Source organism: Talpa occidentalis, unplaced genomic scaffold, assembly GCF_014898055.3.
Source record: "Talpa occidentalis isolate TD23 unplaced genomic scaffold, MPIMG_talOcc4v2.1 talOcc4.4, whole genome shotgun sequence".
Taxonomy (NCBI): Eukaryota; Metazoa; Chordata; class Mammalia; order Eulipotyphla; family Talpidae; genus Talpa; species Talpa occidentalis.
Genome location: NW_023604295.1, coordinates 124,180,561 through 124,197,010, shown reverse-complemented (window position 1 = coordinate 124,197,010; position 16,450 = coordinate 124,180,561). Strand labels below are relative to the sequence as shown.

Sequence of the window (16,450 nt, the reverse complement as noted above, 5' to 3'; positions counted from 1 at the left end):
GGTGTTAATTTAGCAATTTGGAGTTACAGAGCCATTCTTGCCTCATTAGATTATTTAAATGATCACTAGTTACCCTTGTTTTCTTCCTCTTTTTTCCTGTAAGCTTTATTTAACAACTGGATTTCCTCCTGGTAGCCATCTCTCTCTTCATGCTGCCTTTTACTGTTTTGCCTGTGTGCTTCAACTGTGTCCGGGATGGAGATATTGATATCGCCATCGGGATTACTTGTGGGTAAAAAGAGAGAGTATGAGGCTGTCTCCCCTAAATCACATGAAACAAATCTGTTTTCCTTCCTTGAGTAGCGTAGGGATGGAGATCTGACCTGCGTAGAGGATTGACTGATGTTGCTAATGATTGACACAGTGTCCAAGGCCTCTTCATTGTCACATATTTCAAGAACTTCCAAGTGTATTTTCACATTGGTGTCCACAAATGTGGAGGGAGAGTCCTCTGGGTTTGGTTCATGGCCAACACTTTTAGATCGATAGACTTCTATTTTCTTAGAGGCAGGGGTTATTTTTTGCCCTTCTGCACTTACTTCATAGGTAGAAAGAGATAGGGTTTTCCCTGTAGGTGCATGGAGAGACACCGTCCCCTGGAATGCACACAAGGGAATGGCAAGGCCACCACCGGAACGCTGGGGACAAAAACAAATGGTGATTATTGAAAACTAGTTTTTGAGATTAGACCATTTAGAAATTCATTTTCTTCTTCAAAGTGGTAAAGCATTTCTATTCCATACCCATTTTCCCAGAAACCTTTTACAGATATGGGATTGAATCTCTGTCATCCAAGTACTCTAAGCTTAGTTTCTCGTAGGTCAAATACAACATCTAAATGCAAGCAGTCCGGAATCTTTCCTTGGAGATAAGAGACATATTTCCACTGTTAAAACCAATTTGTCTATTGATGGGCAACAGTAAATTTGGGCACAAAATCTCATGCATATTTATAATTTTGAATTGCTTTACAGTTTTGCTACATTAAAAAGTTTCCATAGATTGAAAGAAATGCAGACTGTGTTATCAAAACTATACTTTTTTCCAGTTTAATATGCCAGAGGGAATGTTAATTGTGAAACTATGATTCAGTATATGTACGAAGATTATTTGAACAGTTAGGTTTGAGCACATAGAGAGGAACCAAATGTCACCAGAACTGTGCTGCATTGTGCTTACTTTTCCATAGAGAAATCACTACTATTGGGCATTAACATAAACCCAATAATGGAGAACTCCCCACATCTCTGTGAACACTTGTCAGAAAGTTTAAAACATTTATATTAGACTTAAAACTCTGTATATTAAGATTGAAAAATACTGTATATAGACACCACTGAGAAGTATTTAAAAAATGAATGAAAAAACACGAATCTTATGATAATCTGTACTGTGTATTATTGATGAATACCTTCATACTTGCAGTTGACTCCTTTGTTGATTACATGTTAGTCTCAGAAGAGCAGTTGTTCTTAAAATTAGATGTCCAGGGCCTCCCTGGTGGCGCAAGGGGTTAAGACACAACCTATGAAGCTATCCACATCCACTGCAGCACGAGTTCGATCCCCGGCCAGGGAGATACCCACATGGCACAGCAGACCTCTCCTGACTTGCCCGCTGTTCCCCTCAGCAGTGTATTTAAGTTGATCTGCCTGTTCTGTTCCACACTCTGCCTCTGGTGAATTCTCTCCCCCCCACACTTCTGGCCTGTACCCCAGTTCTATTATGCATAAATAAATCTTTAAAAAAAATGAGATGCCCAGACCATCAGCAGCAGCAGCATCTGGTAACCTCTTAAAAATATAGATTTTGAGCCCCAGACCTACTGATTTAGACTTAAATTCTGACTTAGATATTCTGACTTCTATACTCTGAGGTTGAGTTCCAGCAATCTGTATTTTAACAAACCCTCTGCATGATTCTGTTGCTTAGTAAGGTTTGAGATCCACTGCTGCAAGTTAACAAATGCAGCACAGAAAAAGAAGAGGGTGGGTTAACAATATCTTATACATGTACATACCTTTAAAGCCTGGAGTAACAACCTAGCTTAAATATATCTTTCCTCCAAGTGAATTGGGGTTAGGATTCATGGTGTTTTGCATATTTAGGGTGATGGGCCTTTCCAGTTTGCCTGTGACTATCCCAATTATCACTGAAATTTTGCATCTCCAGAAATCTCTTAGGTCCAGGGAAATTAGGATGGTTGGTAACTCTATTTACAATGGGCATTAAATATTTGGGCCTGGGTGGCAAGAGGAAGCCCAGGATGAAGGTCCCACTGTTGAAGAACAGTTTGGATTGTCTTCTATGTAGAGACATCTGTTAGGGAGGATACATCAAGAGTTTCATTCAAGGTGCCTTTATGCCCCACTCCTTGAATTTAGTCTGAGATATGTGAGACCTGACACCAGCCTTTCCCTTGTTCCTATAGGGAGGTCTTGAGTTCTGTCTATCCTTACGGGAATATGTAGACCTGACTTTAGGACCTTGCATCCTAAAGGGGCAGAAACTCTGAAAACTTAACTATACAATAAAGGCTAGTTTGCCCTTCTGCTGAGGCAAAGTACTTCATCAACTTCATGTGTGATATGTTGACAGAAGCAGGAAAGACAGAGGACAATATTTAGGCTCATATTCTGTACTGTTTGAGTAATGGCCACTTCGGGAGAGGGGAAGTGACCTTAATTTATTTTCTATTCATCCATTCATTAAATACTTACTGGTTACCTGCTATGGTGCAGGACTCGAGTTTGTGTGGGATGTGCAGATATATCCACACAGATAAATGAGTGAAAAAAATACAGATACGTTCACACAGATAAAGAATGTTTTTGCATTTGATGAGTGTAAAGAAACAACGAAAAAAAATCACCTGTCGGGATAGATATAGGAACCAAGAAATGACTATCTCTAGTAGATTTCACATGGTGTGGCACTTGAAATTGAGTTTAAGTATAAAGAGATTTACAGTATAAAAAACCTTGCTCTCTGATTAATGTCAAGAGTTAAAGAGCCAGTCTAAAACTTTTCCACCTTGAAAAACTATATTTGTTATCAAAATCAGAAATGTTTCTTTTTATAGTCAAATTGACTAAAACATTATTTAATTAGAAAGCTTGACTGTCATTTAATAACATAAACTATGGTTAGACCTGACTTTAGGAACTTGCATGCTAAAGAGCCAAAAACTTTCAATTTTTATTTTGAGAACTAGTTAATCTAAAATTGAACTTCCTTATACTTTATTGCAAGAAGGAAAAAAAATCCTTACATCAGCGCTAAACAAATTATTTACAACTTTTCTTTTTGACACTAGTTTTAAAATATGATGGATAAAAACAGTGCCCAGGAGTATGGCATATCTATTTTAAAAGAAACTTCACAGAGCATCATTAGCATAACCATGTCCTTATTTGTACCAATTTGCATCACCAAGGAGCAGTTAATATAAAACCAAATGTGATAAAGAATGTTTTTGCATTTGATTTTATACATCCAAATAACATGGATTTCAATAATTCCCCCATGCTAACCTTATCTTCAAATAAAAACAGGCTTTGCTGAATTATCAAATGACAGCTCATTAAAATTGGCATTTGAAAATTATACAGCCCCAGAGTTTAGCTAGGTATGAAGTCTGATTATTCTGCACACATCTCAAGTTATCAAAATTATTTTGTGAAGCATCCTTATTCAAAAGGATAGCTTCCATTTGAGGTCTCAGATGTGAAAGCAGAGATAGATTATATAAAAATAGATTTGGATGTGTATCTTTGTATACTATTAATACAAAATTGGCATATTATTTTTAGCAAAGGGTACTGTTACTTTAACTAATTTAGTGATTAAACTGTTGCTAAAATGGTCGTGAAAATATCTAATGCATAAATTGTTTTAGTTTTAGATTTATGTACAAACGTTAAATATATGGAGTTTATATCAAATTTTGCTTGTATATTTTTAAGCAACGTCATAAAAATTTTATTTGATGGCAAGTTTCTCAGAATTTTTTTCCTTAAAATGGGGACTGTCTAATATTTAAGTTAGAATGATGTTGCTTTCATTGAGGAAAAATGGGAACTTGAACTAAGGAATTAGTAATATGGATAGAGAATCAGGCAGGAAGCTGATAAAATTTAAGTAAAATTGGCATAATTTTCTACTCATTTTTGGGACATGGAGGAAAGACTAAAATAGAGATTGGAAAAGAGAACAGATTAATTGAACCATTAATGAAATTGTTGGACTTGGTTAGCTGGTACATTTATTTATATACAATAGAGTGAAAAGACATTATCTTAAGAACCCATAGACTACTGAAGCTCATAAACAATTTCACATCATGTGATTCATGCTACAACAGACCCAGACTGGGGTTTTATGAGATATGGGATGGCAGCACCTAATCTATACGGAGTGAGGGCAAAGATGACCTGTGTGAATTTTTCCTAGCACAGGGCTTCAATTTTACAGATGAGGATAAATACCTAGTGGCATTGTTTAGCACTGTTCTTTAGTTCCTAGCTATGCAAATATCAAGAAAAGAGAATAAAATATGAATTTTGAGTAGGAAGTTACAAAATTATAATTCACAGATGAAAATAATGTTTACTGGGAAATTTTACAAAAGTATATTTAAAAAAACTAATTTGTAGATTTAGCAATGTGACTGAATTCTAGATACCCATTAAAAAATCAATAGCAAGGGCCTCCCTGGTGGCTCAAGGGGTTAAGACTCAGCACTATCAAGCAATTGCCAGCCACTGCAACCTGATTTTAATTCTGGCCAGAGAGAGAACCCACATGGCGCAGCAGATCTCTCTTGTCTGGCCCACTGCTCCCCTCAGCAATGTATTTCAGTCAGTCTGCCTGTTCTGCTCCCACTTTGTCTCTGGTGAATCCTCTCACCCCCTGCACCTCTGGCTTACACCCCAGTTCTTGTATGCATAAATAAATAAAAATAAGTCTTTAGAAAAAATCAATAGCAGTCACCAGTCAAAATGTATTTTATAAAGTTTCCATTCAGAATAGCACGAAGACTATAAAAATGTAAGAGCTATATGAGGAAAGCTGTAATAACAGAAGTCTTGAATAAATAGGACACAAAAGAAGCTGTTTCTTCATGTGAAAACTCTATCTTGTAAATGTGAATTTTATTTTACCTTATTGATTTAATATAATTTTAGTAAAATATCCCAAAGAAATCACAATGGAATTTTATTTTGGAACTTGAAAACTTCCTCCCAAAACTTATTTTCAAGAGTAAATGCTAGTAGGTAACCAGGAAATTTTGTAAACTGATAAGGTGGATTTGCATACATAATATGAAGCTGCATTAATTAATATAAAGTGTTAATGACAAGATTTGATGAAGTAGTCAAGAAACTAGTTATATCACAAAGTTAGCATTTCAAAATACAGATTCAAATGAGCTTTTACATATTATTGGCTATATATTATACAGTTAGATTCCTTTTATGTTTATATGCAAAAAACTTCTTAATTCTTAACAATTTCTTTAAAATCCTGGGTAAAGGAGACCTTTTCAAATTGAGAATGAAAATCAGATACAATAAAGTAAAAGATGGACAGATATATTATCTCCTGATAATATGTTCTTGATTACCAATAAATGTAAAATGTCTGCATAGAATATATGTTAAAAATAAAGGAAAAAGACAAAAGACAGTCTAGGAGAAAATTTTTTCAGTATACATAAAATCAGCTTAATATACTTAGTATAATGAGTTTTCTCCAAATCAATGAAATAAACATTACAGCAAAAGGTGGAAAAGGGAAGTAGGCAAGGCAATTAAAGGAAGATACATAAATGGAAAATAAGCTCATGAAAAGATACTCAATTCTACCCATAGTCAAAAAAAATGCAAGTAAAAACAATGGATCATAATTAGCATCTCAGATTGCCATTCACCAAAGAAAAAGATGATGAAGAAATAAAAAGAGATGCCATCTTTAAAGTGCATTTTGATTGTACTTGTCTATAAAATAAAAGCTACGTATACTTACGAGCAATCCTCTTTCTGAGTCAGTTCCACCACCAAATAGTGACACATAGCATTGTATATTTCAACATTCTCATAAATCTTTAAATTAAAAATAACCTAAATATCCAGCATTAGGAAAATAGTTGAATAAATTCACATTGTTGATAGATTCTTGGAAACTTTGCCTTAACCTAATTGACATATAATGAAACCTGGTCCTTGAATCACCATGGTTTCATTCAGTATTCAATGGCATTCTTTTTTAACTCAACAATGTTATGAAACTACACTGAATGAACTAATGTTATTCACGGACCTGCTGTACTAAAAAGCTATCTTAAATGAGAAAGGTAAAGCTTTTAAGTTCTGTCTGGGTAGAATAGTTTCAAAACATTTTAAATTATAAAAGAAAATTGCAAAATAACATATATAATGTAATTCAATTTTCTTGTAGAAAAACATCCACCAGAAATCAATCCAGCAAATTATACATTATAGGAATAAATAAAAAAATAGATACATATACACACAAGCACACATTATATTATAGGCATAGAAAAAGGTTTGTTAATACTATGTACAAATTGTTTTCTCTGGGAATGAATGGAGGGAGGATTTTAACTTTCATGTTTTTTGTTTCTAAATGGTTTGATGATTTTGCTCATGAAATTTATTTGGTAATATAGGAAGCACAGAGTGCAAAATATTAGAAGTGTATTCAGGATGTATGGGCTGGGTAGTGAATATGGGTTGTCTGATGGTAACCAGTCTTAGAGTTCAGTTTGGTAGTCATTTTGCAAACTGTGTTATATATCAGGTTTGTGCTCCATTTGGGGTTTGTGCTCCATTTGGAGTCTGTGTTGCATTTGGGGTTTGCGAATCAATAATCTGCATTTGGGGTTTGTGCTATTTTTTTTTTTTTTTCATTTAAAAGAGGAGAAAAGTGGATAGAAGGCATTATATCAAAATTTTGCCCTTAGTGATTTGGTTGAATAAATGAGAGTCCTCATTGGAAGTTAGTTTGTTTTCATTCAAATTTTGAAAGAGGAGAGAATGGCACTTACTGTAAGAAAAATAAAATTTGTAATAATTAGAAAGGTCAAAGATATGATCACTGTAATGAGTTTGATCTTCCTCCTAATTTTGCTGGAAAAGCTGTTATAAACAATTGCTTTTGATAAGCTGTCACTATAAATGTAAAGTTGAAATAAACAGACCTACTTGAGTGAAAACAAAACCTCTATGGAACTTGAGTAGCCCATAAACTTGCAGAACATTCAAAAAGTTCATGCACAATTTCAAAATGAGACTACAGTAAAAAGAAGAGAAAATAAGCATTAATTTTAAGAAGGAAAGAATAGCTGTTTTTTGGTTTACTTTATCTTCATCTTTGTCCTGAGTTGAGTAGTATCCTCTCCAAAGTTCATATCTGCCAGTAACCTGTGAATGTGGTATTTATAAAAGTAGGATCTTTGCAGATGTAATCAAGTTAAGGTAAGGGCATGCTGGATTAGGCTGGGCCTCAATCCAATGACTGCTGTTCTTTTAAGAAAAGATAAATTTGAACACAGATTTACACAGAGGGAAGATGACCATGTGAAGGAGGCAGCAATTGGAATTAAGCTGTTCTAAGCAAAGAAAAAAGGATGTTTGCCTAGAGCCTCAGAGTAGCATGGCTTTGCTAGACACCCTGATTTTGAACTAGTGGCCTACCGAAATGTGAGTCAGTAGATTTCTGTTGTCTTTTTTTTTTTTTTTTTTTGGGTGGGGGGGACCCTCGCAGGCAGCCGGGGAACGACCTGTGCTGCAGGGGCTGTGGGCAGCCTCGCAGCCCAGCACTCAACCGCTGCACCACCAGGGGAGGCCCTAGATTTCTGTTGTCTTAAGCTATCTGAGTCTGTGGTAATTTGTTACAGTAGCCCTCAGAAACTGAAAACAGTGGTTTATGTAAACGGTACAAAAATACATATATAAGTAAACATTTTGGAAATTCCTGTAAATGCTCATTTTCTTCTGAATGCTAGAACTATAAGGCATTTCTGTCAAATCTACGTAAAATTTGGGGTCTCAAGGGAAGGAAACATTTGCTTGTTGACTTTCATTTTCTCTGCCATCTTTAACAGTGTCTGACACATGACAGGCCCTAAAAGAATATTTGTTGCATAAAGAAATGTGTGCATTGATGAAAGTATCTTTGGTATTACCATATAGGCTTTTTAGATTCCATATTTTAACTTTCTAAAGCATAAAACATAAGATCATCTTTTTAAAAGATTGCTGTTTATTTTTTAATGTATATTTTAACAACTACATAATAAATGCTAGTTACAAGTGTATCAGAAGGTCATATTAGAACATATTCTTTTCATAAAAATAAAATAGAATGTTATGGGACTAAATTGAATGTGAAAGCTTATTGCATGATAAAAAATGATAGATTGAGAGCACATAAAACTACTCATTTTGTAGTCTCTGCTTTCTTTCCATTTAAAAGTCTATGAATTAGCATATGCTGTCAGGAATAATGATAATCCATTATTGCTATATTCCTGAGCGTAGGTGGCTGGGAGCTTTTTTATTTGGAAATGAAAAGCAGTCTCTAAACCTCACAATTACTACAAAAGGAGAGAGCATGCTATGTAAACACATTAGCACAAATAATCTGCTGTGATAATTGATTTAGACTTACTGACCTTGGGCATATTGAACTTTTTATTTCTTCACCATAAGTCTCTAGGTGAATTCAGGGTGAAATTATAATAATAATAATAATAATAATAATAAAAACAGGGCATCCCTGGTGGCACAAGGGGTTAAGCACCACATTATGAAGCCATCCACAGCCTCTGCAACATGAGTTTGATCCCCAACCGGCCAGGGAGAAACCCATATGGCACAGCAGACCTCTCCTGTCTTGCCTGCTGCTCCCCTCAGCAGTGTATTTCAGTCAGTCTACCTGTTTTGTTCCCTGCTCTGTCTCTGGTGAATCCTCTCACCCCCTGCATCTCTGGCCTGTACCCCAGCTCTTGTATGAATAAATAAATAGATCTTAAAAACAAAACAAAACAGTTGTTTCAAACTTCTTTCCTTACAAGACAGCCTTCTGTTGATTAGCTGAACCATTCACTTAAGAAAGACATGGTACAGCACACAGGATCATAGTACTTGCCAAAGGTCATAGAGTTGTAATTTCTTACTTTATGAGGGGAGAACTGACAAGCAGAGAGGTGAAACTGCTCTCCAAGGTCACAAAGGTACTAGCAATAGGACCAGCACTGGGATTCAGGTTTCTTAATTCCTATTAAGTGCTCTTTTTACTATGCTATGTTGTTACTGTAAAAGAAATCTGCTTTAGCCAGGAGTGGATCATGGAGTTTAGCCCTGGGAGTTAGAATTCTAGTCACTAATTCATGAATAACCCAAGTAACTAAAATTTTTAATCTAAATTAAAAGCATACAGACAATGAGTTTAAGCGATTCAGATGACTTCTAATATCTTAAAGCATACACATTGAGAAATCAAGCAGACCTAAAATGGTTTGGGGAAGAAGTGACAGGAACACTGGATAAAAACAGAAGGGATAATGAGAGCTTAGTGAGAAAAACATTAAGTGATTTTTAATCATTTTTGGAATTTTTAAAATTATTTGATTACTATACTTACATCTTCAACTCCCAAAATATTCCTTGTGTCATATTATTCCTTGTGACTGGATAGTCACCTTCATTCAAATGTAAACCAAAATAAGAGAAGACATGAATCGCTTAAGGAAAATTAAGTAGGGGCAAGAAAATAAAATTTTGTATGGGATGAGCAATATTAGGTATTTTTTTTAAAGATTTATTTATTTATACAAGAACTGGGGTACAGGCCAGATGTGTGGGAGGGTGAGAGGATTCACCAGAGACAGAGCTGAGAACAAAACAGGCAGACTGATGAAATACACTGCTGAGAGGAGTAGTGGGGGAGAAAGGGGAGTAGCAGGTGAGACAGGAGAGGACTGCCTTGCCATGTGGGCATCTCCGCTGCTTCCAGCGGGGATCGAACTGGCACTGCAGAGGCTTTGGACAGCTTTACAATACTGTGCTCAACTGCCTGCGCCACCAGGGAGGCCCAGCAATTTTAGGTATTTTAACACATTTCCCATTTAATCTTCACAAACCTTCAAGCTATAAATTAAGCATTTTGATTTTATTGTTTTTTTTTTAAAGATTTATTTATTTATTTATACATTCAAGCACTGGGTACAGTCAGAAGCGCGGGAGGGTGAGAGAATTCACCAGAGCCAGAGTGGGGAGCAGAGCAGGCAGAAGGACTGAAGTACACTGCTGAGGGGAGCAGTGGGCGGCGGGAGAGGTCTGCACGCCATGTGGGACCCTCCTCCAGTGGTCGGGGAGCAACCAGGGATCGAACCCAGCACTGCAGAGGCTGCGGGCAGCTTCGCAACCCAGCGCTCAACCGCTGCGCCACCGGGGAGGCCCAGCATTTTGATTTTAATGGTGAAAGTCTCACAATTTACTAATTGATATTCATCATAAAAAATATTTATTGATCTTGATCCAGATCAGCTATATGTCATACTTATTTCATAGCATTCTATGTACATTTCCTTATGTAATATTTACATCAATCTCATATAGACACACTTACTACCCCTACTTTATAAATGGTACAACTGAGTCATTGGGAGGTAACGCAACTTAATAAATGGCATCATCAAATCCAAATCCAAGATTATCTGTCTCAAACCTGCTTTTAGCCATTCTGCTACATCAAGGTAAAGTGTTAAGAGGATGAAATATGAATAACACTCATTCACTCTCCTTATTCAGCTAGAACTGTGCACTGTCCCGTGAGAATAAGGAGAGAGAAGGGATTTATTTTAGAAAGTGAAGGGAGTATTTAGAGAAGGTATTATAAAAATGGCTTCTAAATAGGAACATAAAAGATAATTGCCAAAAAATGGAAAAAAATATGTTTCAGGATGAGTGAACAATAAGACAAATGGAATTTGGCAGAAATGATACAGCAGAGGGATATAAGACCAGAAACAGAGGTTGAGCCCGCTGGCTAAGACTCTGTATACCAAGATAAGTTTTGATAGCAAAGGACAACCACTGAATTTTGGTTTTCCATTTATGGGATGAAAGGACGTTAGTTATATAGAGTTTCTACTATGGACAGACAATGCACTTCACACTTGGCATGTGAAATTTAATATGATAATTCAATATGATGATCCATAGTTAAGGTAAATTATAGATAAGTAAGCTGAGATGTGAAATTAACTAACCCACTTAGGTTACATAAGAAGTTCACTTTTCACTCTATTAATAAGGTCTAAGAAATTGGGGACCCTGTGGAAGATGGAGTGGAGTGTGGTGGCAGGCACCAATCAAGAGGTTTTCAAAGTTAATGTGTTCAAAAGAAAAAAGGACTGAACCTGGTTATGGGAATTGCAAATGTGGGCTGGACTGTAGAGATATTGTAGGTGTAGCACTCTTGAGATGGATGGTCACACTGAAATACTACTGGCTTTGATCTGTTGAATTACTGTCTGTAATTCTTATTTCAGCCTCATTTGTAAAATATGGAGTTTGAGTTTAACTTATGTAAAATGCTTAGCAAAATGCTTCACATGTAAGTGTTCCAGAAGTAAGAGAGAGAATCCAACATGTTTTAGATAGTTCTAGTCCTAGTATGTGGAACCAGTAGTTGAAATAAGGAACTTTAGAGGAAATAATTTACCGAGCTTTCTACCAATTTCATCTCCTCGTCAGGCAGCATATTCCACTCTGGTATTTTATTCTAATGGTCTAAACATGTAAAATAAAAGCCAGCTATTACCAGAGTGGATTAAAAGTGTGGCTCAAGTTCATTCTGCCTACAAGAAACTCACTTCAAATATAATGGTACACTGAAAGTAAAAGAATAGAAACATGATATGTAAACAACAATTAAAGGAAAGCAAAAATTTCTATATTAATATCAGATTAAATAGACTTTAGAGCAAAGAAAGTGACCAGAGACAGGGAGGATTATCATATGATGATAAAAAAAAAAAATCATCAATCCACCAAGAAGACATTGCATTCCTAACTGTGTATACTTCAAAAAACAGCTGCAAAATATGTAAAGCAAACTGATAGAATTGCCAGAAGAATTAGTCAAATTCACAATTACAGTTGGAGATTTCAACACCCTTCTCTGAAAAATTGATAGGACAATTAGAAAATCAGCAAGGCTACAGAAGAACACTTTCAACTAACAGGATGCAATCAGCATGTATAAAAATAGAAAGAAAACCATATTTATCAAAAACTCTATTAAAGAACAACAGGATACACATTATTTTCAAATGTCCATGGAACATATACCAAGACAGATCATATCTGGGTCCTGAAAAAACCTCAATAAATTTTAGTCTCCAGTCACATGGAATCAAGGTAACAATAAATAATAGAAAGATATCAGGAATGTTTCTAATCTCTTGTAAACTAAGCAAAACACTTCAAAATAATCTAAGTCCAAGAGAATGCCTCAAGGGAAATAGAAAATATATTGAACTGACTGACCATGAACATACCAAAATGTGGGATGCAGGTAAAACAGTGCTGATTGTTTTACTTAAAGGAGTTTTACTTAAAGCTTACTGAAAGTGGTAAACTCATACATTGGCAAGTCCTCTCAAGTCAACAATGTAAGCTCTTACCTCAATAATGTAAAAAAAAGAAGAGCAAAATAAATTCCAAAGATGTGTAAGGGAAGAATTAAAAAAGAGTAAAGCAATAATCAATAAAATTGAAAACAAGCCAATATAGAAAATCATTGAAAAAAAGAGATGACTTTTGAACATATTGATCAAATTAACAAACCTCTAACAATATTGACAAAGAAAAAAAGAAGATACAAGTAACCAATATTAAGAATGAAACAGGAATAACACTGTAGGCTGTATAGATATCAAAAGGATAATAATGGAATACTACAAAAAATTTTACACATTTAAATTCAACAAATTAGGTGAAATGGGTCAATTCCTTGAAGGAAAAAAAAAAAACAAAACACTACAACAATAAGCCCAGTATGAAATAGGTAATTTGAATACAACTACAACTATTGACTAGTTAAACTCATGATTTTAAAATTCCCTGAAATGAATCTCCAGGCCCAGATGGTTTCACTGGAGAAACCTACCAGGCATTTAAAGAAGAATGAATATATCAAAGGTTCTACACAATCACTTCCTGAAAATACAAGAGGGTAAAACACTTCATCTTTCGAAGATAGTTTTGCCCTTACCTGATACTAAAACCAGAGACAATACAAAAATAAAAACTACAGATTGATAATAAGTATTAATATGCATACAAACATCTTTAATGGGCATTATCAAATAGAATTCAGCAGTCTATAAAAGAATTACACACCATAGCCAAGTGGGATTTATTCCAGAAATTCAACTATAGCTTATATTCAGAAGTCACATGACATGATCCATATTAACAGGCTAAAGAAAAAAAATCACAAATCAATATCCATTGTTGATAAAATTTGAAATAGAGAGGGAATTCCTTAATTTTTTGAGGGTCATTTTTAAAAACCCTAAAATTAATGTTATACTAATTTTCCATAAGGGTTTTTACTGAAGATCAGGGCCAAGGCAAATATATTCTGTGTCTACCAAAAGCTCTCATCTGATGCTGAGGTGGCTGGTCCATGGATCACACTTTAAATAAGAAAGGATATATAATTTGTAATGCTACTTACAGTCCTGAAATTACATAATTCCATGGGTAAATACATAATGTTATTTTATAGTGTTTGCAGTTTAGAGAAGTAAAAGAGAGATTTCAATTTCAGTTGAAGGAATAATTTTTTAAAAAGTCAACTTTATAGCTGAACAGAATGAAAAACACAACCTTATCTTGTTACATGCCTTTAATATATTCTAATGCTTTATTCAAATGACACATATTACTAATGAACTATTCTGATGAAAAATGATCATGTTTCAGCATGAATCTTCAAATTACATTCATCTATGGCCAAAATGAGTTTCTGAAATAAATATATAACATTGCATTAAAATTATTTTTTGTTTATGGAAATTGGTATACTTGTATTTTCAATTTGTACTTGTTAGCTTTATCGGACTCCATGAGCACGACCATCACAGGTTTAAGAAATCCTGTGGGAATTTGAATTTAAATGTGTTGTTGCTCTGGCATTATTGGATAGGTTTTTCTATTTTCTGGTCTAATAGAAACAAAATCTCTTTTTTTAATTTCTTAATAATGAAATATCATATCAGGTATGTCTCAGGTATCCAAATTTATCTCCATGTATTATCAATTCTGTTTTTCTAGCAAAATAGAAAATAAACTATAAATTGAAAAGAAGCATGCATTAATTCTATTTAAAACAAATAAGATTTTATAATGAATAAATGAGCTCTGAAATGAAATAGTTTTTCTCTTATGTTAAGCACTTTCAATTGGGTGGTGTATCAGTTAGAAATATTCTATTAATGCTTGCAAGAAATAACATGTATTTCATATCTCCTTAATCAGAATTATGTGAGTAATGAAAGTACATTTTCATTTGTATGACTTTTCAATGGATAATACAATATTTTTGATAAGACCAGGGTCTAGTGATGGGTTGGTATTTCGTAATTGATATGAAAATGGTCTAAATCTTATTTATGATGATAATTTTGTACAACCTGGTAAATTTACTAGGAGTCATTGAAGTGTACACTTAAAATGTAGAATTATATGTAATACTAAAACTTTGCCATCTTCACTACATTGACATGTTCACTGATGGTGTAGAAGCAGTGATGGGTAAAACTGCACATACTTTGATATAAATCAACCAAGGGCACCAAATTGTAGCAGTAGGCATTGTATGCTTCACCACTGCATGTATGCACACACATACATAATCCAGTTTCAGTTAAGAATGTCCGTGGTGAAGGTGAGAATTATTATTATCCCCTTTTTATAGAAGAGTTAACTGAGATGCAGACATCTTTGGTACTGTTTTCAAGGTCAAAAATATATGAGGTAATAGAACTAAGATTTTAATGTGGGCAATACCACTCCAGAAAAAAAAGATTATACAACCCAGTTTATTCATTCACTATACTTTTATTTAGTACTTAATATAAGCTAGATACTGTTGCAAAAGCTGGATGTATAAAATGATTTCCCATCCACCCATCCATCCATCCTCCCACGCACCCACCCATCCATCTACCCATCCTTCTCTTTCTATAATTACTTAGAAAGCTATTCTTCTTTCGGGTAGTATGATATTGGGTTAGTTGTCTTTCTTCTTGGTACTTGGTATTGCTTAAATTTTAAAAATAGCAAGTATATGTTATTTTTATAAAAATAATAAAGTCATTATTCATAAAACAAATGAGTTGCATTTCTCTTTTGAAGAAAATGCAAAGTAAAATTTCAAATCTTAAAGGAGTATGAAAAGACTGCTCAGTTATTTCTTCACACACTTAAATTTTCTTTCTTCTCTGTACTTACAAAGCAATAGAAGATTATGTGTAAAATTGTTTTCTAAGACTTATTTAGAAGGCATGCTCTCCAACATCTTCCCATCCCACACAGCAAATACTAAAGCAGTTCTTTTTAAGAACATTATAACAAAGGTTCTTTAGAAAAAATTAACTAAAAATCTCAGTGATATTATTGGATGTCAAAAAAAGGAGAATGCTAATGATGCAGTTATACATAGAACATCACCAATATGCACACTCTTCAGAAATTAGAGAAAGAGTCCTGTGAAAGTGAAATTGCATGTCTTATTCTTGGGGTGAGAATAACAAAGATAAAATCAGATGTAAATAAAAGTTCTGTCCTAATAAAATTTACACATATATAACATGCCTGTTAGTGATTTTAGTTGATAGAATTACTAAAATATTTGCATTTAATCTTTTTCTGGATTTTGGTTTTAATTCAGTTGTTTGTGAAGTGGACAGGACAGTTATATGCACAAATGCATATTTTGACTTCATATCGAGAAAACTGGTGATGCACCACTGTCTTTCCTCTTTAAATTTGGGCCAGTAAATAGTAGTTTTTTTTTTTCCCTCTCAGTATAAATGTTTCAGAATAAGCTGTCCTTGGTTACTGTCCTGGGAAACTGCAATAGGGCATCTTTTCTTGAAGGCAATCTTTCTCTGTATTATAAAAGTGTTGCAAGAAAATTAATTCTACTCTTTGAGACTATTTCTCCCTCAATGAGTTAGTCCTATACTACAGTTTCTTGAATTCTTTTAGTGAGTTATTTCTGAATACCGGTCTTAGATTGGTGCCAAACTGACATAAGAATCAACAGCAGAGCTTTTAAAAATATAGATTTTGGTTCTCACCATGAGAAATTCTAAGTCAGTTTAAAATTGGACCTAAATTTATAT

The 16,450-nt window shown here is 34.4% G+C and overlaps 1 protein-coding gene and 1 long non-coding RNA gene across 2 annotated transcripts in view; one reads left to right on the top strand and one right to left on the bottom strand.

Moving 5' to 3' along the window:
* LOC119257898 (uncharacterized) overlaps positions 1 to 16,450 on the top strand; it is a 46,631-nt gene that overhangs the window by 4,207 nt on the left and 25,974 nt on the right. The window lies entirely within an intron of this gene.
* GPR149 (G protein-coupled receptor 149) overlaps positions 66 to 16,450 on the bottom strand; it is a 43,285-nt gene continuing 26,900 nt past the window's right edge. The window contains exon 4 of the mRNA XM_037526252.2: positions 66 to 638. Coding sequence (XP_037382149.1) covers positions 66 to 638 — 573 coding nt within the window. The remainder of the gene's footprint in view (positions 639 to 16,450) is intronic.